The sequence below is a fragment of the Monodon monoceros genome, unplaced genomic scaffold, assembly GCF_005190385.1.
Source record: "Monodon monoceros isolate NGI ecotype Baffin Bay Population unplaced genomic scaffold, NGI_Narwhal_1 Super_Scaffold_3, whole genome shotgun sequence".
Taxonomy (NCBI): domain Eukaryota; kingdom Metazoa; phylum Chordata; class Mammalia; order Artiodactyla; family Monodontidae; genus Monodon; species Monodon monoceros.
Window position 1 is genome coordinate 58,051,224 of NW_021703780.1, and position 24,960 is coordinate 58,076,183.

At 47.6% G+C, this 24,960-nt stretch overlaps 1 protein-coding gene across 10 annotated transcripts in view; it reads right to left on the reverse strand.

Moving 5' to 3' along the window:
* The window catches only part of TRAK1 (trafficking kinesin protein 1), a 104,231-nt gene extending 81,575 nt beyond the window's left edge, over positions 1-22,656 (reverse strand). For 4 of the 10 annotated variants that reach the window (XM_029243167.1, XM_029243173.1, XM_029243172.1 and 1 more), the window contains exon 1: positions 13,449-13,878. Coding sequence is in view for 3 of the 10 variants with exons in the window: in XM_029243175.1 (XP_029099008.1) it covers positions 19,049-19,139 (91 nt within the window). In the remaining 7 variants the exon portion in view is untranslated. Of the gene's footprint in view, positions 1-13,448; positions 13,879-19,048; positions 19,155-22,372 lie in introns of those variants that run through there. The other 6 variants (XM_029243175.1, XM_029243174.1, XM_029243178.1 and 3 more) reach the window with 3 other exon arrangements.
* Positions 22,657-24,960: the final 2,304 nt, after the last annotated feature.

Below are 24,960 nucleotides of genomic sequence, written 5' to 3' on the forward strand. Positions count from 1 at the left end.
GCCCTTCCCTGCCAGCAAACTCCATCGAAAAATATCACTTAAATTCACCCCATATTTCAAGCTTCCCTTGACCTCTCCCCTCTGGCTATGTGTTTAGTACAGAGATTATTTCACTACAATGTTACAGGCGTTTTCTAACAGAGAGTCCCTGGGGAGGAGCTCTGAATTACCCCTTAACATCTAACCCAGCCCTCAGCATCACGCTGGGCAACAGGAAGTGCTCCGTAAGCGCTGGATGAATGATGGGAAAAAGGGAGGAAGAATCAGCAAGGGGTGGCAAGCCTAGTCGGACAAACACCCAGCCTTTAGCATGGGGGAGGTGGAGCCATCTAGTGTCCAGGTCTTTTCAAGTCTCACTCAGTATCTTCATCCAGCACGGAGGAAAGTCCCCACGGGGAAGTGAATGTCGCCTCAACCGCTCAGCAAACGCAAATCCAATCCAATGTCCAGCATTCTTATAGCACCACCCTGGGAGCAGAATGTAAGACCTCTTTTCATCTCTTCAGAGCTATAACCCTTCCTAGCTTTCTCCAAGGCATAAGGTTTGAAGCGGGTCCTCCTGTCCAAGCATGGGGGCTTCACTGAGGGCTGTGGGAGGTGGGAGAGGGCCCTGAGGGTCTGGGGCTGTAGGTCCAGCTATGTCCACTCTCCACCTGACTTGGGCTAGATCCATAACCCCCAGAGGGGGCTTGAAGGAGGCCCCTCCATCTAAGCATTTGCACTGACGCAAAGGTGACACGCCAGGTTCATGAAACGTGCCAGGCGCCCCAGATGATGCACACACTTTACAGCAGAGGCTGCAGCTCTAAATTAGTGTCCAACGTTTAAAAATCAGAGAATCTCATGCAGAAATACAGGTCCCTAGCCTGTTGGAAAAAGCCAGCATATCTAGGACCACACAGTTATAGGCTCTGAGTGGTGGCCACCTCCAGATGGGCGGGGGGTAGCTCCACTGGGGTTTCTGGGCCTTCTGCCTGTACACAGGAGCTGAGGGCGCTGGGCCCAGGAGAACAGAGAGCTGCAAGGGAGAGGAGGACAGTATCCTGAACACTCCCCCAGGCTCCGGAGATCCTAGGAAAAACAGCAGGGGGAGAGGCGAGGATAAAAGGAGGGAGAGAGTGCAGTGCTGGACAAAGGGGAAAAGCTTGGCCAGAGAAAATCTGGCAAAATCAAAGTAAGAGAGGAACAGAAGGGCACAGGAAAGGAGGAAGGAGGAAAGCCAGACCCTGAGGCAGGCCAGCCAGCACCACGACTGCCACCTGCTGGCAAGTGCCTGAGGCCCTGGATGCAGCAAGAGCTGCTCCAGGAGTTTGGAGAATGCGCTCCCAGCCCTGGCCCTGCCCCCAACTTCGCCATGTCACCCGCAAGTCACGTCTTGGTTTATCTGGGACTTTGTCTCTCCATCTGTAGAACAAAGGCATCAGGTTGCAGAAAAGCTCTTTTTCTACCCAAAATGTCTCCGAGCGACCAGACCAAGGGCTGTGTCTGGGGGCGGCCGCCACTCCCAGCACACCCCGCCTCCAACGAGGGGGGCCCATAGCACCTGGATATGCCGACTTCTTCTGAGAGGGCGGGGATCTGTATTTTTACATAAGATTCCCTGATTTTTAAATGTTGGACGCTAGTTGAGAATTCTGTAAATACCTGAGGTCAAATTAAACACATGTGCCTCCGGTTTGCACGCCGGGGTTTCCCATCCTGGTGTCTAACTCTGGGCCTTGGGAGAAGGTTCCAGACTACACTAAAGGTGACAAACAAAGAACGTGACCCCAGCCTGTGCTTGAAGAAGTTCTGGCTAGGGTCCGTAAGCCCCTGTCATTACGCATTAACCTTGGCAGTGACTGCAAACCCACAGCCATGTTTTAAAGTCTTCACAAGACGAGACAGCTCACCTACTCAGCTGCCTGCAAATCATTCTGTACAGACTTGGAAACAACGCCTTTTTCTTGAGTTATTAGGATTAAAGGGCATGGGCTCAGAGACTCACACACAGGCCATACTGGTGCCAGGGACACATCTGATACTTTGCAACTGGTATCTGCCAGACGTCCTTCTGGAAAATTCTTCTCTATCATAGGGTCACATAGTTAAGAGCCTCACCTAAGCTTCGTTGGGGAACTCAGTGTTAGTAATTATTCTCTAGAATACCACAAAAGTTGTGATTTCACCAACTACAAAGGGACCTTTAGAACTAGAAATTACTGGCTCAACCACGTCATTTAATAGAAGAGGGCTGCACTCAGAGAGGCTGAGGAGGTGGCTGAACGTCACAGAGCAGCCAGTAACAGACGTGAGACTGAGGCACGGTCCGCTGCATGGCCCCCCGCACCAGGAGCCTCAGGAAGTGGCAGGACCACCCCGCAGGCTGACATTCTCCACTGTTTACCCAGCACCCTGCCTGGTAACCAGTAAACGCTCAATAAACATTTTGCTGAACGATACAAACCACTTGTGTCTTTTCCTGCATTTCACTTACTCTCACAAACCAGCAGGGAGAGCAGGGTGAAGGGCAGGAACACATTTACAAACCAGGAAACCAAAGGTTACACGAGGAGCCCAAGTCATTCCACTAGGAAGTGACTGAGCCCACTGCACACACACCCCTGCCCCCCGACACCGTCCCCCCAACTCTAATCCACACACGACTCGCTGCTATTCTCTGCGGCCCCTTGAGAGGATCACCTAGGGAAGGAACCTGCAAGAAAGCATTTCTCCTCCCTTCACTCGTTTGTGGGCATTTCAGCAGAACTGGGGGACCCTCCCGAGAACTGAGCCTGGGGTGATGGTGCCCCGGGGCAGACAGCACTTCTGTAATGGGCTCTTTATATGCTCCTTCGGTTCTACCGCAGACCTTCTGTGCCAGGATCTATGAGGGTGGGATCCAGGAGCTGGCTTTTACATCAGGTTCTCCAGGGGGATCTCGCCCATCAACATTTGAGAGTTGACAGCCCCTTGTGATTTTCATTAACTAAATTTGCTTTAAAAAAAACTGATAAATAAGGCCTGTGGCTCAACGTTCAAACGGTCTAAAAGGGCAACGTGGTCCCCTCGCGCGTCCCTCCCACGCACCTGCACTCTCCCCATTTCCACCCGAGACTTCTCAGACCCCTCCCCAGGGCTGGCGTGAGCTCACACCCAAGCCAGCCTCTCCCAGCCCTGCCACTTACAGAAGGGGACACTGAGGCCCTGCCAGAGGTGCGGGGACCTGGGCGAGGTCTCGTGGCTGAGCAGTGTTGGCACTGGACGCCAGGTCTCCCGATGCCTTCCTGTCCCCACCATCCTGAGTTCACCTCCCGACACACTACCTCCTGCTCACATTCCAGCCCCACAAGGACATGACGGGGACAAGAGTTCTCTTCTCTTCCTTGATGCCTCGCTGTGAGCAGTAACCAGTGTCTCCAGAGACGTTCGCATGGAAGCAGAGAGGCCAAGGTAATCAGGATTCAGAGAGAGAAACAAAACCTGACGCTGGAAGGGCCGTGGCCTTACCTGCCACCAGAAGTGACTCTTTCTAAGAAAAAGGATAAACAATGACCCCGGTTCAGTTCCACACAGGTGGGGTGTCAGGTTCTGAGCTGTGGCTTGATCACACACGACACCAGCTCCCCATGACAGCAGCACAAACGGAGACGGCCGAGCCGCCCAGCGGCCGCCTTCACGAGCAGGGTCTCCAACACAAGGCGAAGTGCCACCTCGTGCAACTGAATGTGGCCCCGGCCACTCAGACTCGCCAGCGTGTTGTGCAACCAGAGGGCAGGAAGAGGCGGGACAAAGCAAAGTCAGAAGAACCCTGCTATGGAGGCCCCCGGATGTCAAACTGATCGCAGTGTTTTGCAGAAATAGTGACTCCAATGGGCTTGGCACAGAAATCTACAAAAGCAGACGATACCACATTACAAGATAGATTGATTCTAACACTAAGACATAAAGTTAGAACTGCACAGAAATTTTATTTTAAAAGGAAAAATTAATGTGTTAATTTTGAGTTAAACCTGCAGGAAAATGCTCAAAACATGGGGTGGGGTGGGGTGGATTAATATTCATTCGAATTTGTTTTACTAGGAAATAAATAGAAAAAACTACTTTGGTTTTCCAGTTTTCTTGATAATTTCTCTTAAAAGCGTACATAATCTATATCTTATAATTATTAAATTACCAGGCGAAAATATTTACATGAAAATAGCCAGTGTCAGTGTGATTGTAATTAATGCGCTCACAGCTGAATTAGTGTTTAGACAGATGGAGCTGGTGGAAATTGGAACGACACTTGCAGTAAACGGTTTGACAGCATGTTTGGAGGACCAAAATTCTGCCATGACCCTCAAACAAGTAATCTCCCATATGGGATTAAAAATGAGAGCGGAATCCAAAAAATCTGAAGGGCAAAACACATAAGTCTGTTTATAGTACATACCTGATAAAGTTAAAAACATGCACAACCAGGTTCCTTGAAAAGTTAAACAGAATTACCATATGATCCAGCAATTCCACTTCCAGGTATATACCCAAAAGAAGTAAAAGCAGGGACGTGACCAGATATTTGTACACCGGGTTCATAGTAGCATTATCACAATAGCCAGAAGGTAGAAGCAACCCAAGGGTCCTTCAGTGGATGAACAGATAACAAAATGTGGTAGATATGTACAACGGAATATTATTCAGCCTTACAAAGGAAGGAAATTCTGACATAAGCTACAATATGGATGGACCTTGAGGACGTTACACCAAGTGAAACAAGCCAGTCACAAAAGGACAGACACTCTGAATCCTCCTGTGGGGGCTGTTAGAGGAATCAAATTCAGAGACGGAACGCAGAAAGGTGGCTGCCAGGGGCTGGAGGAGCGGGGAAGAGGAATCTGTTTAATGGGTGCAGCTGCATCTGGGGAAGATGACGAAGTTCTGGAGATTTACAGAGGTGATGTGTGCACAACAAGGTGAAGTGTACACTTAAAAATGGCTAAAATCGGGCTTCCCTGGTGGCGCAGTGGTTAAGAATCCACCTGCCAATGTAAGGGACCTGGGTTCGAGCCCTGGTCCGGGAAGATCCCGCATGCCTCGGAGCAGCTAAGCCCGTGCGCCACAACTACTGAGCCCGCGCTCTAGAGCCCGCGAGCCACAACTACTGAAGCCCGCGCGCCTAGGGCCCGTGCTCCACAACGAGAGAAGCCACCGCAATGAGAAGCCCGCGCACCGCAGTGAAGAGTAGCCCCCGCTCGCCTCAACTAGAGAAAGCCTGCACGCAGCCAAAGACCCAACACAGCCAAAGAAAGAAAGGCTAAAATGGTAAACTTTATGTTATGTATGTTTTACCATTATTTTCTAAAAATAAATAAAAGATGACCACTCTACTCATGTTATCGCCCAATGTACGGTTTTTGTTGGTTCTGGTTACAAAGTCACATAACTCCTGCTATTTTTAGTGTCCCATCTTGTAGAACACAAAGTTTTTCAGAAGCAAATATATTGTTCTACATCAAGAATGCCTGTCTAAAGTTTAATTTTTGTGCAGTCAAATTTTTTTCCACCAGTTTTACTGAGATACAATTGGTATACAGCACTGTATAAGTTTAAGGTGGACAGCATACTGATTTGACTTACACACATCATGAAATGATTACCACAATAAGTTTAGGCAACATTCATCACCTCATATAGATACAAAATTAAAGAGAGAGAAAAAATTGTTTCCGTGTGATGAAAACTCTTAGGATTTACTCTCAACAACTTCCATATATAACAACAGAGTTAATTATATTTATCATGTTGTACATTACACCCCTAGTGCTTATTTATCTTATAACTGGAAGTTTGTACCTTTTGACAGCCTTCATCCAGCGCTCCCTCCCCCGAAGCGCCCATCCCCCCCCTTTGGTAACCACAAATGTGATCTCTGTTTCTATGAGTTTTTGTTTGTTTCTGAAGTACAACTGACCTACAACACTATGTTAGTTCCTGTTACACAACACCGTAATTCAATATTTCTATATATTTCAAAATGATCACTAGGATAGGTCTAGTCACAGTCTGTCACCAACCAAAGATACTACGAAACTACTGACTATACTCCCCACACTGTACATTTCATACCGTAAATCATTTGTTTTGCAACTACAAGTTTGTACCTCTTAATCTCCCCTTGATCATTTTCTTTGTAATCCTAGCCTTTGGATGGCCTTCCCCATCTCAAGATTACTAAAATATCCAGCAATATTTACTTCTAGCACTTCTATGGCTTCATTCTTAACATTCTCTCTTTGAATCACCTGGATTTTATTGGGTTTGAAGGAGCTATATAGGGATCCAGCTGTACTGTTTATAATGATAACAAACAACAGCAATGATAATGGCAACTGTTTATGGATGCTACCATCTCCAAGCATTTATCTCCACTGACTCATTTAAACTTCCCAACAGCCCTAAGAGTGGAGACTATTAGCATCCCCACTTTACAGAAGGGGAAACTAAGGCACAGAGGTTAAGTAACTGGATCCACATCACGTGGTAAGTATTAGACCTGGCTTTCTCACACAGAGTCTGGACCCATTGGCCATAGCCACCACCCACGCTGCCTCTGGCCCTATGGTTGCACTGATTAAATAATTCCTCCGTGTAACTCTCATTTCTCTAAATTCTCCTCCTCCTCCCAACTTCCACTCTCTTGAGTACTTTGCTTTGAGACTTCCCAAAACATAGCACTTCGCTAAAGCTTTACTTTTGACCCATTCAGAGACTTTGTCTTCAAATGTCAGACGTGACTGATCTTACTTTTGTCCTGCCTCCTGGTGGTTCTACTCTCGAGGTTCTGTTACCTGTCTTTTGTTTTATAGAATATGTGTCACCAGATTCTTTTTTTTTTTCCCTAGTGATTTAGGGCTGAGTTTCCTCCAAGTGCTGGGAATGGAGGGTGGCAGGCACTAGGCAGGGTGGCCTCCAGCTATGAGTTACCATCACCATTTACCCTTTTGTTTGTTTTTTTTGTTTGTTTTGCGGTACGTGGGCCTCTTACTGCTGTGGCCTCTCCCGTTGCGGAGCACAGGCTCCGGACGCGTAGGCTCCGCGGCCATGGCTCACGGGCCCAGCCACTCCGCGGCATGTGGGATCTTCCCGGACCGGGGCACGAACCCATGTCCCCTGCATCGGCAGGCGGACTCTCAACCACTGCGCCACCAGGGAAGCCCACCATTTACCCTTTGAGCTATGCAAACATCATCATTTTCTTATGGGGGTCATGTTGTGAAAGACAAGGAAACACTGATTTGGAAGGTTCACACTCTATCTTTAAGATATGACACCTTATGATATCACATCAAAGAGGCATGATAGACACTGCTAGTGGCTTCCCAACCACCCATACTCTCCTACTTTCCTTAGTATCAAAGACCTGGGAAGTCTACATTTCTCAGCCTCCCTCCTAGCAAGGTATGACCAAGAGCGTTAAGTTCTGGCCATTGAGATTTAAGCAATGGAATGGTGAGGCTTTCCCAAAGGCTGCCTTCCTACAACCTGGAACTTGGACAGGATAGCTGGAGCTTCAGCAGCCTTCTAAGACCATGAGGTGACCTTAAGGATAGAAACCACGAGTATGGTGGAAATGAAGGACAGGAGGAGCCCAGGCCTTTGAGGACAGGAGGGTCACACCAGCACGGCAGAGCCTCCCTCTGAACTTCTTTTACGTGAAAGAAAAATAAATCCTATCAGGTGAAGGCACTGCTCTATGCAGCTGAGCTTAAGCCTTGCTGATACAGGTAGTTACCTTTACATTACTAGGAGGTAAATCTGTATTTCTCTCATTATCTGTAGCAAAAATAGGATAACTTGCTTATACTTCATCTCACTAATCTTCCTCCCCCCTCTTGGGTTTTGTTGCTCTAATCTGGGGGTTCAGATCCAATTTCCTGTTTTCAAATTATTAACTCTTTACACTTAACCTTTGCTTTCTGGTTTCCAAAAACATTTACACCCAATATTTACAGTTAGACTCTCAAAGACCTTCAAGGCAGCCTGAGCAGCTACCAGAGTTCAGGGCCCAATCCTTCTGTCTATCCTCTCCTCCCCAAAGTCAGCCCTTACCAAGGAACAAAGGAAGTCAGTTAGCATAAGGGATAAACTTTGAGATAAAGACTTATGTGCCAAATCACAGAAACTTTATTTTATTAATAGAACAAAATTTTGTGAACCCGAAATTCCTGCTGTGCCTCTACCATTCAATGCAGTCAACTGTCTTATTGTTAATCTAAACTAACTTCCGGAACAGGAAATTCTGTTTATAAATGAACAATGGTTACTTTTTCAGAACATCACATGAGATCATCTGGATATTAAAAGATTTCAAACTCATCCAAAAACAGATCACTACAGTCTGATAATAAACAGTTAAAACAGATGAAACAATAAAACCTGGGCGTGAAACGATTCCACGTTACTTGAACCAGGTTTCAAACCAACACAAATGTAAACTCAAAATGTAGAAAATTACAAAGGATAACCTCCTACAAAGAAGAATACACATGAAGAAATATAAGCCTTTGTTAAATATAAATAAATAAAGGAAAAAAAATTAAAGTTATCTCATCAGGTGACGTATGTATGATACACAAGCGTCAGGAGCAGTTAAAGTTCCTCTGAGGTGTGCACTTGAATAGCATGTATGACCACTCAAGATTCCTTGCTCAACTCCCCAACGCCAGGGATGAGCCAACAAAAGCAAGGACAGCAGAAACCAAAAAGCGACTCTCTGAAAGCTTATTAAAAATGCAGGGCTTCCCTGGTGGCGCAGTGGTTGAGAGTCCGCCTGCCGATGCAGGGGACATGGGTTCGTGCCCCGGTCCGGGAAAATCCCACATGCCGTGGAGCGGCTGGGCCCGTGAGCCGTGGCCGCTGAGCCTGCACGTCCGGAGCCTGTGCTCCGCAACGGAAGAGGCCACAACAGTGAGAGGCCCGCGTACCGCAAAAAAAAAAAAAAAAAATGCAGCCACACTGGGAGACATGTGAGTGTATTGGTGGGTGACAGCTAAAGGGCCTGGGGTGTCTTTTTGGGGTGATGAAAATGTTCCAAAATTAACTGTGGCGATGATTGCACAACCCTGTGAACATACTAAAAACCATCAAATTATACACTGTAAATGGGTGAATTCTATCTCAATGAAGTGGTTACTCACACACCAAAAATGTAACCCCACAAGGAATGTGAAAAAAGGTCTCTGGGCACACCTACCACCACCCTTGGGCATATCTCCAAATCTCCTGCCAAACACTGTTCATGAAAGACGTATCTGAATCCATCCAAAAGGTTAAATCACCTTCCCTATCATCCTAGGAAAGCCCAAGGAATTTCTAATACCCTTCACTGCCATTTCTACTGAAAATGGGTCAAGCAAAATGAGATTTCATGCTTAGAAACAATAAACTCTGGCTGCCTGGAGACTCCCAACGATATGGAACAACTGTTCACGGCTTAACAATGCTGAGGAGAATGGGCTATTACTGGACCCAACAGGAGCCCTTTGAATTTTTATTTTTGGCTTCTCAGCTAAGAAGGGATATTTCTCTCTTATTGTTAAGTTGAAGTCCTGATACAGATCAGGGCTTGAAGGTCTAGACCAGCAGTCCACCAACTACAGTCCACAGTAAAATTCGGCCCCCTCCCTGTTTTTATAAATAAAAATTGCATTGGAAAAGAGCTACGCCCATTCCTTTAGGTATTGTCTGTGGCCGCTGTCTGCTACAACAGCAGAGGCCACAGAACTGACAAACCTAAAATATTTACTCTCCGGCCCTTTAGGGATAAGTCTGCTAGCCCCTACCCTAGGCCATCGGAGCCCAGGTCCTTCCCCTACCCACCCCCACTGAGTTTCCTAGCCCAGCAGAGCTAAGAGACTAGGCAAAGGGCTTAAAGGTCACTGACACCACTTCAGGGGCTTTCCTGAAGACCACCTACATGCCTGTGCCATTCAAGACCACTACTGCTACCTGAGGGTCTTCTAAAATCCAGGTTGATCTTCCCTCATTCCCCACCCTTGCTATGGCTCACTTTGAATGAAGTATCATTTCGCAACTCAGTGACCTTGAGCTAGGCCATGGAACTTCCCTGGGCCAATGGAATGTGTCACTTACTGCATGTCCAATCAGAGGCTCTGACTGTGCCTGTGTGGTTACATTTGTCCCCTTGAGCTCCTGTCCCCTGCCAGGAGAAGAACACGGCCCTACACAGCTGCTGCCCGTCACCCCAAATCTTCAAATGAGACAAGTGAAGCAGACCTGAAATGAAGCTCAGGCATGGAAACTTAAGACAAAGAGCAAGGAGTAAATGTTGCAGTAGCCACTGTGAAATTGAGAGTTGTTTGTTACCCAGCATTTCTACAGCAAAACCTAACTAATACACACACCCAATTTAAAAGCATGTAAAGTACGGCCACCGATAACTAGGAGGATAAAGTTCACTGCATAGGACTGACATTCCATCACCATCAGGATCTCCTAACAAGTAGTCTAAGCAAGGAAGATGTGGCCACTCTTGGCTTTCATAACACCCTCCCTTAAAAAAACAGCTCCTGGAATTAACTCCAGCAAATAGCAGATGGGAATAAAATAAAATAAAGGTGGGATGGACCAAGGCAGGAGAAGAGATGGGAGCAGATTTCTTTTGTTCTACACATCTAAAGTTGCCGGCCCTACCTGTCATACTCTTTAGACAAGTAACTCCTCTCTCCTCCAATCCCTTTCAAAAGTTGCACACCCAGGGCACTGCAGGTGTCTGGTCTCAAGGTTAAGGCCACCACTCCAGTTGCTAGTGCTCCTCTGGCCCACTAGGTGGCGCTGCATCCGCACCTGGGCAGGCCCACACCCTCCCTCAGGTCCCAGACAAAGGGAGGAGAGGACACCAGAATACAGTACTTCCAGGCCTGCCTCAGACTCAGACTTGACCCTTCCCATTTCTACTCTCCACAAACCCCTCCTTAAATAGAAATGAAATAGCACTGAGCAATGGAGTTCAAACCTACAGTTAACGACAACCTGAGTTGTCTGTTGTGAGGTTTTTTCAACACCGAAAAAAAAAGTATAGTTATCAGATACGCTGAAATCTAACGTGTTGGGTTGGGTGTGAGAACTGAATTCCTACCAAAAGAAGAGAAGGGAGGTCAGGGTTCCCATGCCCATCGGCTCTGCCTCATCATCATGTTTCTAACCATTAAGAAGCAAGACCTTCCTTCTCTCCCACCAAGAACATGACCCACATGCATGGTCCATCATGTAGATCAAAATCCAGTTTAGCGCTGAAAACCTCCTGGAAGAGGAAAATTCGAGTCTTGCCCTAAGTTGACTCTCTGGGGGTCTGGGCTTCGTGTTGGCAATCTCTGGCTCCTCTGGCCATACCAGGTCATTTTCTTCCACCTGCCTTAAGAAGTCCTTGCTAGCTTGAGACTGAAAAAGGGAATACTGCCTGCTATATCAGTAAACAAAGGATGTCACAGTCATCACCGATTGCAGCCATCACCAGACAGTGAGCTGGTGAGCCCTGAGGGAACTCGGGAAGGAAGAGAATACCTGCCATCTAGCAGCCTTCAGACTGCAGCCACTCCCTACCGTGAGCCCCGAGGAAACTCAGGATGTGAAAACACAGGATACTGGCCCCAGATAGCCGAGATGCCTATCAAAGGAATGATTTCAGTGAGCCCAGACTCTTTCATCTTCCCATACATAGAGAAGTGCTAAATTCCTTAACTTGGGATATCTGTTTGTTTTTAATTAACAATTATCTTTTTTAAATTTTATTTATTTATTTATTCTGGCTGCACAGGGTCTTCCTTGCAGCACGCAGGATCTTCCTTGCAGCATACGAACTCTTAGTTGCGGAATGTATGCGAGCTCTAGTTCCCCCACTAAGGGTCGAACCCAGGCCACCTGCATTGGGAGCGTGGAGTCTCACCCACTGGACCATCAGGGAAGTCCCATAATGATATTCTTTTTTTTTTGTGGTACGCGGGCCTCTCACTGTTGTGGCCTCTCCCGTTGCGGAGCACAGGCTCCGGACGCACAGGCTCAGCGGCCATGGCTCACAGGCCCAGCCACTCCGCGGCATGTGGGATCTTCCCGGACCGGGGCACGAACCCGCGTCCCCTGCATCGGCAGGCGGACTCTCAACCACTGCGCCACCAGGGATGCCCCAATGATACTCTTTTGACATTCAGACTACCTGCCCTTTGTTGCAAAAATTCTATATAACCTGGCTCCCCACTTGCCTCCTTGGAGCAGTTCTCTCAGGGTTACTTGAGATGCTGCCTCTGGGCTTGAAGTCCTAAAAATTCCCACCAAATAAAACATAACTCTCAATCGTTAGGCTGTGAATATTTTTGAAGTCGACAAGACTCACGCTGCCCCTGGCTTGTGCTCACTTGTCCACTGCCCAGTCCATCCCCCTGCGGCATCAGGCTTGCAGTCATCATCCCCATGACGTGATGGGCACATCACCTCCAAGCCAAACACCGTCCAACTCCCCACCGCTCAACTCCTGGACCCCATGCTCCCCCTCTGCCAGCGACCTCTGAAATTTGAAATCCACACATCTCCCTCCCTGCCCACAACCCCCAGTCCTCACAGTTCTCAAGACCCCCTCCCCTTGATCCCCCATATCGCCTCCATCGCCTCTTCCCATGCAGCTTCAATCCCACAGCCCTCCCTCCCTCCCTCCCTCCCTCCCTCTGTGGTACTTTCGCGGCACCCACAGGACAAAACCCAATGCTGCACAAAACCAACAGTCCACCTTACTCTGCCCTGAAGCTGGGCTCCGGGGGGTGAGGGGTAATCACAAAGCATGATGGGTAGACGGAGAGCCCTAGAATGCCGTGGGCTCCCAGGCTCACCGCGCTTGGCGCCCCATCTCCTCCTCCAGCACGGTGCCCAGGGGTGCCAGGGAAGGAAGTCCGATGGGCTGGGTAGGGTCTGAAACAGCCTCTCCCCGGGCGGGAAACTAGGGTAACACAGCCTCTGCGCAGCTTCCAGGTGCCCAGAGCGGAGGCGGGCTGGTCCTCTCTCCTTTCCTCCTCTCCCAGAGGTCACTTCCCTCCCGAAGACTCCCAGAACTCCCAGCCTTCAAGCCTCCTCTTCACTCCATTCCCCTCCCAGCACGTTTACCTCCACCCAAGAATTCAGAAGATGTCCTGCCTAGGAACTGCAGGCAGAGTGAGACAGGCCCTCCTCCCTCCATCCCCTCACCTGCAAGCTCACACCTTCACAACAAACCCCTGTGTTTCCCAATGAGCATTACAAAGCCCTTCATTATCACAGGAAGCCTGTTACCTAAGACACTACAGCAAAAGGGCCAGCTTTACAACAGGCCAACCTCACCTCTCCCACATGCTGGAAAACACCAAAGAACATTAACGCAGCACTCCCTGTAACCTGCTGTCTTTACCTAAGTGGTTCTGACTGAACGGGACGGCGAGGCTTACCATGTCTTCACCAACCGAGATCCACCTCCGTTGTCAAATTGTTTTACAAGGCAAAAAATTAAAAACTGTAACTGTTTCTTTTTATGCAGTGGGGGAGGGGAAACACAGGGAAAGGAAGGAGAGAAGGGAAGGAGTAGGGAGATGGGGAAACAGGTAGCACGGAGGAGAGAAAAGGAGTGGGAGGAAAAAGAAAGAGGTGGAGAGAAGAAGGGGGACGCAGTGGCGAGAGGAAGAAAGAAGCAAAGGAGAGAAGAAAGGAAAACTGAAAGCAAAAGTTCTCCAAGAGCGCCCTCTGGAACCAGAAAGCCTGCTGGCCCCTGTCTCTATTCGATTTCCCTATTCCGGACATTTCACATGTGACCTTTTGTGTCTGGCTTCTTTCAACGAGCACACTGTTTTCAAGGGTCATCCATGCCATAGCATGTATCAGTACTTCATTCCTTTTTATTCCTGAACTATACATACTCCATGGTATGAATATACCACATTTTGTTTACCCATTCATCACTGGATAGACATTTGGGTTGCTTCTACTTTTTCGCTATTGTGAATAATGCTGCTTGGAACACTCACATAAAGTTTTGTGTGTGGAAATTACGTTTTCAATTCTCTTGGGTACGTAACTAGGAGTAGAATTGGTAAGTCAAACAGTAACTAGTATGTTGAACCTTTTGAGGAACTACCAGACTGTTTTCCACAGTGCAAGCTTTCACCTTGACTGCAACATCATGAGGGACCCTGAGCCAGAGCCACCTAGCTAAGCTACTCCTCAGTTCCTGACCCACAGAAATATGTGAAACTATAAATGTTTGCTGTTTCAAGCTGCCAAGGTTTGCGGAAGTTTGTTACACAGCAAGAGATAACTAACAGATGAGAATTAAACGAAGTTAGACACAAAAGGTGTTTAGGACAGTGTCTAGCACATAATAAGTGCTCTATCAATGTTAGCTACTATTATCACAGTATCTTCCCACCACAGGGCCTTTGCTCATGCTATTTTCACTGCTTGGAATGCTCTTTCCCTCCCTCCCTTCCTGCTATCTCCTACTTATCCTTCAGATTTCTGCCAAGACTACTTTCCCACAGAAACCTTCTTAGAAATGCCACTTCAGGGAATTCCCTGGTGGTCCAGTGGTTAGGACTCTGCACTTTCACTGCCAAGGGGCTGGGTTGGATCCCTGGTCAGGGAACTAAGATCCCACAAGCCACGTGGCGTGGCCAAAGAAAAGAGAAAGAAATGCCACTTCAGAAATCCCCTTTATACAATCTCTTAGCACCCTGTACTTGTGTGAATATCAAACATAGTCATAGTTAAATTGTAATCTGTGTAACTATTTTCAAGACATTTTTCCCCTTCCGAAATATAAAAGAATCTCAACCTGGCACACCGCCCTACCCTCTGTACACACAATGAAATCTCAAGAATACCTCTTAAAGGCCAACAACCCACTAGAAAAATAAGCAAAGACAAAAAACAGGTTGTTTGCAAAAAATGAAATAGAAAGGAGGCAGAGACTCATTCATAATTAAAAAGAAACAAAATAAGATGAAATACCATTTTTTATGACTAGCTGATTAACCGTGATGAAAATGGTTGATCAAACTCAGAGACTGCCACTTCCCCACATGGATGCTGGGCACTTAATGGGTGCAGGCTCTCTGGAGGGCCGTGCTGTGATGCACGCAAAATCCTAAATGCACATTTCCTGTTAGCCCACAGACATGCACGATAAGTGACCCAAAAGATGTACACGCAAGAACGCTGTTCCTTGGAGCACTGTTAAAAAGCAAACACTGGAAACAACTTAAAGCATCTGTCAAGAGGGGACTGACAAAAAACAGAGGCTCTTTTTTGGCCACTGAGTGGCGAGTATGATGAACTCCCTGCCCTTATAGCTGCTACTTGCACAGCAACCCTGTCTGCAGGGGCAGTGCCTGCCTGCTCACTACATACCCTAATGAGGCCAGGTCCACACACCTACAATCAGAATCCAGGCTCCATCATTTTAATTTAGTTTCTCCTTTACATTACAGTAAGGCATTACACTGGTTCTTCTAAGATGATGTGTTTAGAGGGATTCGTTGTCTATTAATTTCTGATTAATAAAGGAGGAAGTACACAATGTTTGTTATAAAAAAAAACATGTCTGAGAACAGCTGGTTTAAATAAATGGAGATGATAACGATACAGCCAAACGAGTGACTATAGAGCCATTGCAAAGCATAAGGCAATATTCTATGTACTGTAATGAAACAATCGTAAGTAGTAGTTAATTTTTTTAATGCAGATTAGGGTATATGGTATGGTCCCATTTGTGTATTTCTAGAAAAGGAATTATGTGCATAAAAACTTCCTGGAATGATTTTTTTTAATGGTTAAACTGTACAGATGGACGAGTGATTGTTACCCTACGTTGACTATGCTTTGGTACAATTCCAAGTTTTACCATTTGCATGTGTTACTTTCATCATTTAAAACCCTAGTTAAATGAAATTATTAGAAGAGAAAAATCCACAATGAAGGAAGTTAAATGGGGCCAGAAAACAACACTACTGGATTGTAAACCCAAGGATGCCTGGTTTCCATGAGAGGACAGGCCACCCCACTCTGCACCTCCTTAAAGGTGAGGGTGATAACAGTACCTGCTCGGCAGGATTGTGCTGAGAAAAAAGTGAGTTTCCAGAGCAGTGCCTGGAAGCCTGCCAAGCACAGAGCAACTACTCAATACGTGTCAGCCATTGCTAGCATCTGTGATGGCTGTCAACTTGACTGAGCCATGGGGTACCCAGATATCTGGTCAAACATTATTCTGGGTGTTTCTGTGAGGGCGTTTTTGGATGAGATGAAGATTTAAATCGGTAGACTGAGTAGAGCAGATTCCCCTCCATGATGTGGGCAGGCCTCATCCAATCCACTGAAGGTCTGAAGAGAACAAAAAGGCTGACTCTCCCTCGAGTAAGACAGAATTCCTCCTGCCTGACTGCCCTCCAGCTGACATCAGCTTTTTCCTACCTTTGGACTCAAACTGAAATACTGTCTCTTCCTAGGATGGCGAGCCTGCTAATCTCTGGACTGGAATTACACCACTGGTTGCCCTGGATCTCCAACTTGCCAACTACAGATCTTGGGACTTGTTAGCCTCCATAATTGCGTAAGCCAATTCCTTATAGTATGATATATATATGTAATATTATATATATATATATATATATATATATATATATCCTGTTGGTTTTCTCAGGAAAGCCCTGACTAATACAAGATTTGTAAAATTTGATTTGTTCCAGGTCTAATTACAGTTACAAAGTTTCTGTTCATAATAGTTTCACTTGATTTGCTCAAGTCTGTCAATGTTCACACAAGATCAGACGCCAGAGAAGAAAGTCAAGTTTCTCTGGGCCGTGAGTCCCAGAGTCACCAGTGAACTGTGTGGCTGGGAGAACATCCAAACCCAGCTGCAAGGCACACCCAGCACCCTCTCTTGCTGAATCCCTGGAAAGCCCCTACAGCAAACCTCCGCAAAGTGGGACAAACAGGGTGCTGACGGCAGAGGCCCACATCTGGCTGCTTCAGTCCCACTAAAGAGCATCTTGAACGAAGTGTGTGTGAAGTGACACTTGCTCTAATACTTGCAAAACAAATTCATGTAAATCCATTATGAAAACTTGGCATCTAAAAGAACACCCTTAGGAATAGTATTTGTGGCTGGGACCAAAGCACCCCTGATCAATTCTTTAATAAGATTACTCTTTACTTTTCTTGTAATTTATTATTTGCCAGCTTCCTAAAATGGTTTAAAGTAGGCAAGGACTAACACCAATACATTAGGTGCATTAAAAACCTGCTTCAAATTCAGAACGAAACCAATTAGGAGGATAAAAATATAGCAGGCACCTGCAACTGTAGCCTCCCAATCACATGTCAAGAATCTTACTAATATATTTTAACTAAATTTTACCATATATGTCAAAACCTTGTGTGATAAATATTCTACCCACTCACCTAAGGATGAGAAATGGAGAAGCAAGGTCAGCTGGTAACTCCCAATCTCATTTACAGCATGTTTAAAAGGCAAATGTGAATGTTTTGTGTTTTGCTGAAGATTAAGTGTTAGCTCTAAAATCAGCATAACAAGGCCCTCCTCCTGCACTGCATTTGCAAAAACAAACCAACTGCTAAATAGGGGCCATTCCACTGAGAGAAGAAGCAAAGAACATTTCTAAATGATAAATTTGAAAAAAACTTGTAATTCCCTAGATTCTAATTCACGTTTTCTCTCTCTGTGAAAGAAGATATGTTTCACTGTCCATTCTTTTCTGTTTCACCTAGCCAAGTAAGCACCATTTACATCATATATTTTCAATGGAAAACACAGTAAAAATTTTATTCTAGACAGGAATTGACAAGCAAGATTTTACATTCAATTCATAAAAGAAAGTCCATAATACTTTAATTTGAGCATGTTTTCAGAGGACAAATCATCAACTCTGATGGCTTTCGATCAGTGACAGAAAAGGGACAAATCTGAAATGGTGGCCCTGTGATGACAAGGACACCAGACAGGACAGTTCCCATAAGCATAGTGGCAGCAATCCTGTCCGGGTCACAGCGAGTCATTTCCACCTCTGCCCACCTCCAGGGCTCTGAGGGAGAGGCCAGAGCTCATCTACGGACACCAGCAAAAAGCTGGCCTCGAACAGATGCTAGTTGAACAGAATTATTGAACAAGCCTGAAAATACTTTAAATACACAGACGCACACACACACACACACACACACCCCCCACAGCATCTCCATTATCTCCCATCCAGAGTCTCATCTGTCTTGAAACCTAAAACTGAATAGAACAGGGCGAGAGGAGCTCATGCCTCTGAGGAACTCACTGGTTTGTGGCCCAGCAGACTGTGAGCAACAGCACACAGACGGGACAGAAACCAGACGGGCCATCGATCATCAGGCTCTGATCAGCCTGGAGGAAGTGAGGAGCAACGCCAGCCCCACATCAAGAGACAGGCCAGGGCAGAACTCATTAGCAAGCTCGCCGTCACCGGGGTGTGGATGGAGGTACAGGGCCAAGCACGTTTAGTACAGAAAAAAAGAGAAGTGGGGCAGAAAAGAGGGAAGGAGCGGGGGAGACACCCTGCCTGACACTGTTCTTCACCTCCTGAAAAATTCCTTGCTGACCCAGACACCAGGTGACGCTTTAAGAAACCAGGATAAGACACAGGATCAGGAGGATCAGTAGGAGAGGCCAGAAGGGGCCTCAGAGACTGTGGTCAGCCGCTGCAGAGAATTTCAAAGAGCAAGGTGGTGGAGTCCAGAAGCCCGGTCCCAACTCAGACCCACTGCTCATGGCCCTGCAGGGGTCACCTGCCTCCCCTGAGCCTGCATGAGGGGCTGAGGGGTGAGCAGCCTCCGAGGTCCCTCTGCTCTGCCTGTCAGTAACTCGATACTGCAATTCCCCACCCCAGGTCCAAGGACAACCCGCCAAGCCGAACAGAACAGGAGAGAAACAACTTTCCCTGTGGCCTTTTCACCCTTCCGGCCGCAACTTTCACAAAGAAAAGCAACAGTGGACATGCCGGGCAAACACACTTACCACATGAGCTTGTCCGAATGAGCCTGCCTGGGCAGAGTCTTGGCAGAGGCTGGGCCCTCACGGGCTGCTCAAACTGACATACCAATGCCATGTGCAGAAAGAAACTCCAACAGCAGTTCAGAGCGAACAGCGATCCCCCATTAGCACCCGACCCAGGCAGCACCTCAGCACAGCCAGCTTCTGTGCCTACTCAGCAGTTCTCTGAGCTTGCTTGTTGGGGCAAATCCTAAGACTACTCGCTGCCCTGGAAGCACAATGGGTTACGTAACTAGAGGCAGCATGGGCACCCTATCGGCTCATCTTGTTAAACTGCCCCAAGAAGAAAATGACGCACCCCAAAATGTGATATCCCTAGGTTGAGGATAAGGGGAGGGAGAGGGGGAGCAGGGCTTTGTGATGGGCATTTGGGCTTTGCCTAAAAATTAAAGAGGAACAAAAAGTCTGCTGTTCATCTCAGCGCTCCCCAGGAACTGTGGGTGGCGTGGATTTATTAGAGGCCGGGTGCCAAACGGTCTCCCAGGACTGCACTTGGCAAAGCCCTTGGAGTCCACATACGCATTCTCGGAGAAACTCCAGATCTCTGGAAAATGTTTTCTGTTCTGTGTCTTCCTCTCGGTGACCGACAAATGAGACTTTAACCTGAGCGTGTTCTGCGTTGTCGGGCTGCGTCTTAAACACGTAACAGTGTCTGTGTTTACGCTCCTGTTTACCAAGCCACTGCCTCCTAGTCTCCCGGATCCTTTCCCCTCCAAGGCTCACCCAGGCACCCTCCTTGATGCTCTCCCGTGTGCTGTGCTTATCACTGGTGTAACCATTCTGCACAGCCTATTTCCACTCATCTACGTCCCCACCCAACTGGACAATATTCCTTGGTGGGGGATGGGGGGCAGGTGGCAGGGAACACATACCCCGGGGGTCATGACCTACACGCAAGCCCCGCCCCTTAGAGCTCAGGGTCTTAGGCCAGATGCTGAACCTTTCCTGATTTAGTCTCTTTACCTGTAAAAACAGGACAACAGTCTCCATTTAATGGGGATGCAGTACTAATTAAATGACACAACTCATTCATTCAGCAAATGTTTACTGAGCACTGGCCACAGGCAGGCGCTCTTTCAGACACTGGGACTCGGTGGTGCACAAAGTCCTTGCCCTTAGCGAGTTTCTATTCTACTGCAAGTTTGGTCAACGAAATACAAACATGTAGTACTCACGGCTAAGTATGGGGAGACAGCTAAAGCAGGTAAGGGAGATGGGGAAGGTGGGTGTGGACCACCCTCTATGCAGGGGAGTCACAAAAGGCCTCTAAGGAAATGCCATTTGGAGAAAGTAAAGAAGGAATCAGGAGGACATCTAGGGTTAAGGCGATCCAGGTGCTGAGCAGCGCAAGAACAAAGGCCCTGAGGTGGGATGTGCCGGGTGTATCCAAGAATTAGTGAGGAGGCCAGTGTGTCCGGAATGGAGTGAGTGAAGAGGAGATAGGTCAAAGGGGCACAGGCAGCCCTGTCACTTAGGCCACGGTCAGAAGGGAGCCCGCTGGAGGTTTGGAGCACAAGAGTTAAACCACCTGACGTTGTATTTAAAAAGCCACTCTTTTGGCTGGGCAGAGATTGGATTGCACAGAGGCAAGAAGGGAAACAGGAGGCCCAGTTAGGAGCCCACTGCAATGATCTGGGCGTGAGATGAAGGTGGCTTGGACCAGGGTAGTTACTGTGGGGCTGGTGAGAACCAGTCAAACTCTGGACACACTGGGAACAAAGAGTCAACAGACTTCCCAGCAAACCAGGGTCTGATAGAAATACAGAGGTCATGAATGCTTCCAAGGCTTCTGGCCTGGGCAACTGGAAGGATTAAGTACCATTTAGAAAGACCGCAAAGAAAGCAGGTGGAGGGGGAAATCAGGAGTTCATTTCTGGCCAAGTTAGTCAGAGATGCCCAACAGGCGTCTAAGTGCAAGTGTTGTTATGTGGAGTCAGACCGACACATCTGGCCTTCGGGGCAAAGGTCCAGTCTGAGGACAGGAACTGGAGAGTGCTCAGCGTAGAAGCACATTCTAAATCCCGGAGCCCGCGTGAGATCACTTAGGGCGTGGGTTACCCGAGAGAGTGAAGGGCTGAGCCCCGGGGCCCCCAAAGTTCCCAGAGGGGAGCAGCTAGCAAGGTCGGGACCCAAAGCCAAGGGAGGACAGTATTTCCAGGAGAAGGGGGTGGTCGGCAGTGTCAACTCCTGCTGAAAAGGCTAAGGATGGACCCCTGAACCGAATGAGGCCGTCAGCACTGGGGGCACGGTGGGGTCACAAGCCTGCTCGCGGTGGGCACAGGAGAAAAACAGGAGGAAAAACAGAGCAAACCGAAGAGCAGAGACACAGGCGCTAGCTGCAGGGAAAGCAGAGCAAAGAAGGATTCTTTTTAAGAAGGGAGAGATGATAGCATGCTTTTGTGCTAACAGAAAAGATCCAGGAGCAAGGAGAAACGGATGGTGTAGTAGAGAGAGGGCGGGGGCCGGAAGCGTGTCCTTCAGGGCACAGGCAAGCAGCAGTAGGATTTAGTGCACACGTGGAGGGGAGGCCCCTGGTGCAATCGGGAGCTCAGGGGGTCAGCACCCAGGCATTCGGCTGGGATCCCGGCACCTCCAAGCCCCTCACACCCAGGAAGCTCTTGACATGGGGTGGGGCTGGGGGCCCTCAATGCCTAACTGGAGAGAGAACAGGGGAAAACTACACACCATTCCCACTCAGAGCCCCCTCCTGTGAGGGCTCCAAGCAGTTGTCTCAATGATCCCTTGAGGAAAGACACAAACGAGAGCTCCGTTACAATGTGCCTGAATAGCAGATGTCGCCAGCGCGCTGGGGGATGAGCGCCCTGTTCTCAAGACACTGGGAAGGCATGACTGACAAAACTCGACAAAGTTTTTGTCTGTGCAAAACTTGACAGTGTACAAAGGGTGCTGCAGGGAGTTCCCCACTGCTGCAGCCCACAGCATCATGGCATGTTATTTCCATTACACCTATCTTATGTCTGAAGAAACTGAGCCTCAGAGAGAGGGGCAGGGGGCCAAACTACACTGAGCCCCGCTACGGGCCAGGGACGCTGCTCAAGGTTCAGTGATCCCGTCTTTAACCTTCACGACAGTTCTATGAGGTGCTGTCTTCATCTCAGACAAGTCAGTTCTGGATGGCCAGTCTCATGATCCCAAAGCTCAGCCTCTTTGCACTTCGGTAGTCCCTCCCCACTCTCCACACCCCTCCCCGGGACCCACTCCTACGGCCCCACCCTTCCACGGCCCTCACTGACTTCCCCCGTTCCTGGCAAGGAGAGGTGCCCTTACCAGTGATGGTGCAGGCATCCCGGTACCCTCTGCAGCCGGGAGCATCTTCCACAGCCTCGCTTACATAGTGTTCCTCAGGGATGCCCGGGCTGCAGGCTAGGACTGCATGGTTGCACGCCTCCGAAGGGGGCACGGAGTTGGCCAAAGTGTCGTCGTGCAGAGCTGTGGCGTCCAGCTTGGCAGGTTTCACGGGGAGGTGCCCACTGCCATCGGGGACCCCGCTGCCGGAGTCAGGGGCAGTCGGGCAGACGGCCCCCAGGAGGTCTGGCACACCAGCAGCGGCTCCTCACGGGGAATCTATGGGACAATCCAGAGAGAGGAGCTCAGTGACTTAGAGTCTCTGAAAAAAAAAAGAACAGAATCTTCAGAAAATAAGGACCCCGAGATGATGTGGGATCAGACTGTAAATTCTGTTTCCTTCAAGCCAAGGTACTTCCAATTGAATTCTTCAGTTTCGATAAAAGAACTGCAAGGGAAGTTCCATTCAACCAATCAGGTACCAGTACAGAACAAAATACAGAGTGTGTGGCTTCATTTACTAACTGAAACCTGTCTTGAAGCAGCTCTAAGCAAATCAACAGACTGGACCACAGCTAAAATGATGACACCTACCCTGAAATGAGCATACCCAGGTCACCTGGCAGCCACATGGAGCGTGGGAAGAGCTATGCATGAGCATCCTGGGGAAGACATGCACCTCTCTAAAAAAAAGCCATCTTTTTTTTGTATATTGAATTATATAAGATGTGATACCTCTCTTAAACCCTTTCCAGCCACCGTATATTCTCAACTCTCCAAGAGCTTTACGGCATGCCCCAACCTTAAGCTACAGCATGAAATTAGAAGACTTCTTTAAGAATATGATGCAAACTACAGACCTTATGCCAAAAAAACACACGCAGGTTCAGGAAAATCAGCCCATTCATAGGCTCTCAGGAATCCAAGGGCAGCAGGTTAAGGGTCTGGGGACTAGCAGGTCACTCTCTCTAGGGGCCATTCCAGCAACATCAGCCTGACCCAGGGTCCACACCCCCGCGTAAAATCTGGATGGGCCTAAAAAATACCTGCTAGAAAAGGGATGGTGCATGGCAGAGGCTACTGAGAACCCCACTTGGTTCCAGTAACAGCAAACCTACATGCAAGAGATGTCTCCACACGGTTCAGGAGAGCGCTACCACCTTAGACATTAACTTTCAATTCAGCCAAGGGCCCTTTCCTCCAAGCCCACCTCCACATACCACATACTGTGGGTATGCACACATATACCCAGAAAAAATGCCGAACATGACCATCATGAACAAGACAGAAAGCCTGAGAAACATTCTTCAGCAGGACAGTTCTCAAAGTGTGGCCTGAGAACCCCCGGGGTTCCCTGAGACCAGTTTAAACGGTCTGCAAGGTCAAAATGATTTTCTAAGGTACTTTCACTATCATTCTCTCATAGATGGTACGATGGAGCTCTCCAGAGATTTCCATGATGTGTGATGATACCTTTGTTCTGAAGGTTAACGAAGGGAATGTGTACTTCTGAATCCTTGTGGTTTAAAATTTTCTGTTTTGATTTCTAATACAATATGGGTAAATCAAGGTGACACACGTGAACAAAAGCTCTTTGGGATCCTCAATCATTTTCCTGGGACCAAGAAAGTTTGAGAATTACTGTTCTAGTAATAATATATTTACAGTTCATTTTTTTTTTAAATAAGAAAAAAAGAGAAAAAAGAGTAAAGTTAACAGAGATTTACTCAACATGGTGCAGTCAGTGACGAAGGGAAACAAACTACAGCCCTCAATATGAAGTTATTTACCAAAATACACCAAGAGTTCCTATTGTAAATGGTGATAAACTCCCTGCCCTCATTAAAATGAACATACAAATATAAAGTAGGAAGAGGTGCGGGAGCCTGTACATCCCTGGTGAAAAGTGATAGGGAGCCAGAGATAAAAAACAGGATTGTATCAACAACATCTCCTCAGTGATTCAAGTACAGACAAACGGAGAAGCCGCCCAGTAAGAAAAACCCTGGAATTCTCAAGAAGAACTCCCAAAATATTGTGGGCAGCAGAGGCCTGAGGGAGTGGACTAGAAGACCTTCCAGAAGGGAACCAATTAAGCTATTGTTATAGGGTACTCTAAGATATTTAAAGACATAACGACCCCACTCTTCCCGAGGAGCTGCAGGTACTCGGACCACACCTTGTGAGCTATCCCTATTAAACAGATGGACAAAAAGAACTCAGAGGTGGGGAATACGAGCTAAGTAGGCACGGCAGTGAAATTAAACCAGGGACACTTAAAAGAAGAAAAATGGGCAAAGGATATGAAGATTCTCTCCCCTCCCCAAAAAAGAAGTACACAAACCAAACATTTTCAGGACCCTTAATTGTGATCCAAAAAAATCTCTTTATCAGACTGACAAAGATTTAAAAACTGTAACAATGCTCAATTTGATAAGAGTTTTGAGAAACTTATAGTGGAGAGATGGGTAATAAATTCAGGACAGCTTGGCTAAATGCATGTAGCTTTCTGGCCCGAGGATGCACAGACCAAGGGTGCTTATCACAGTGAAAAGCTAAGAACAAGCTAA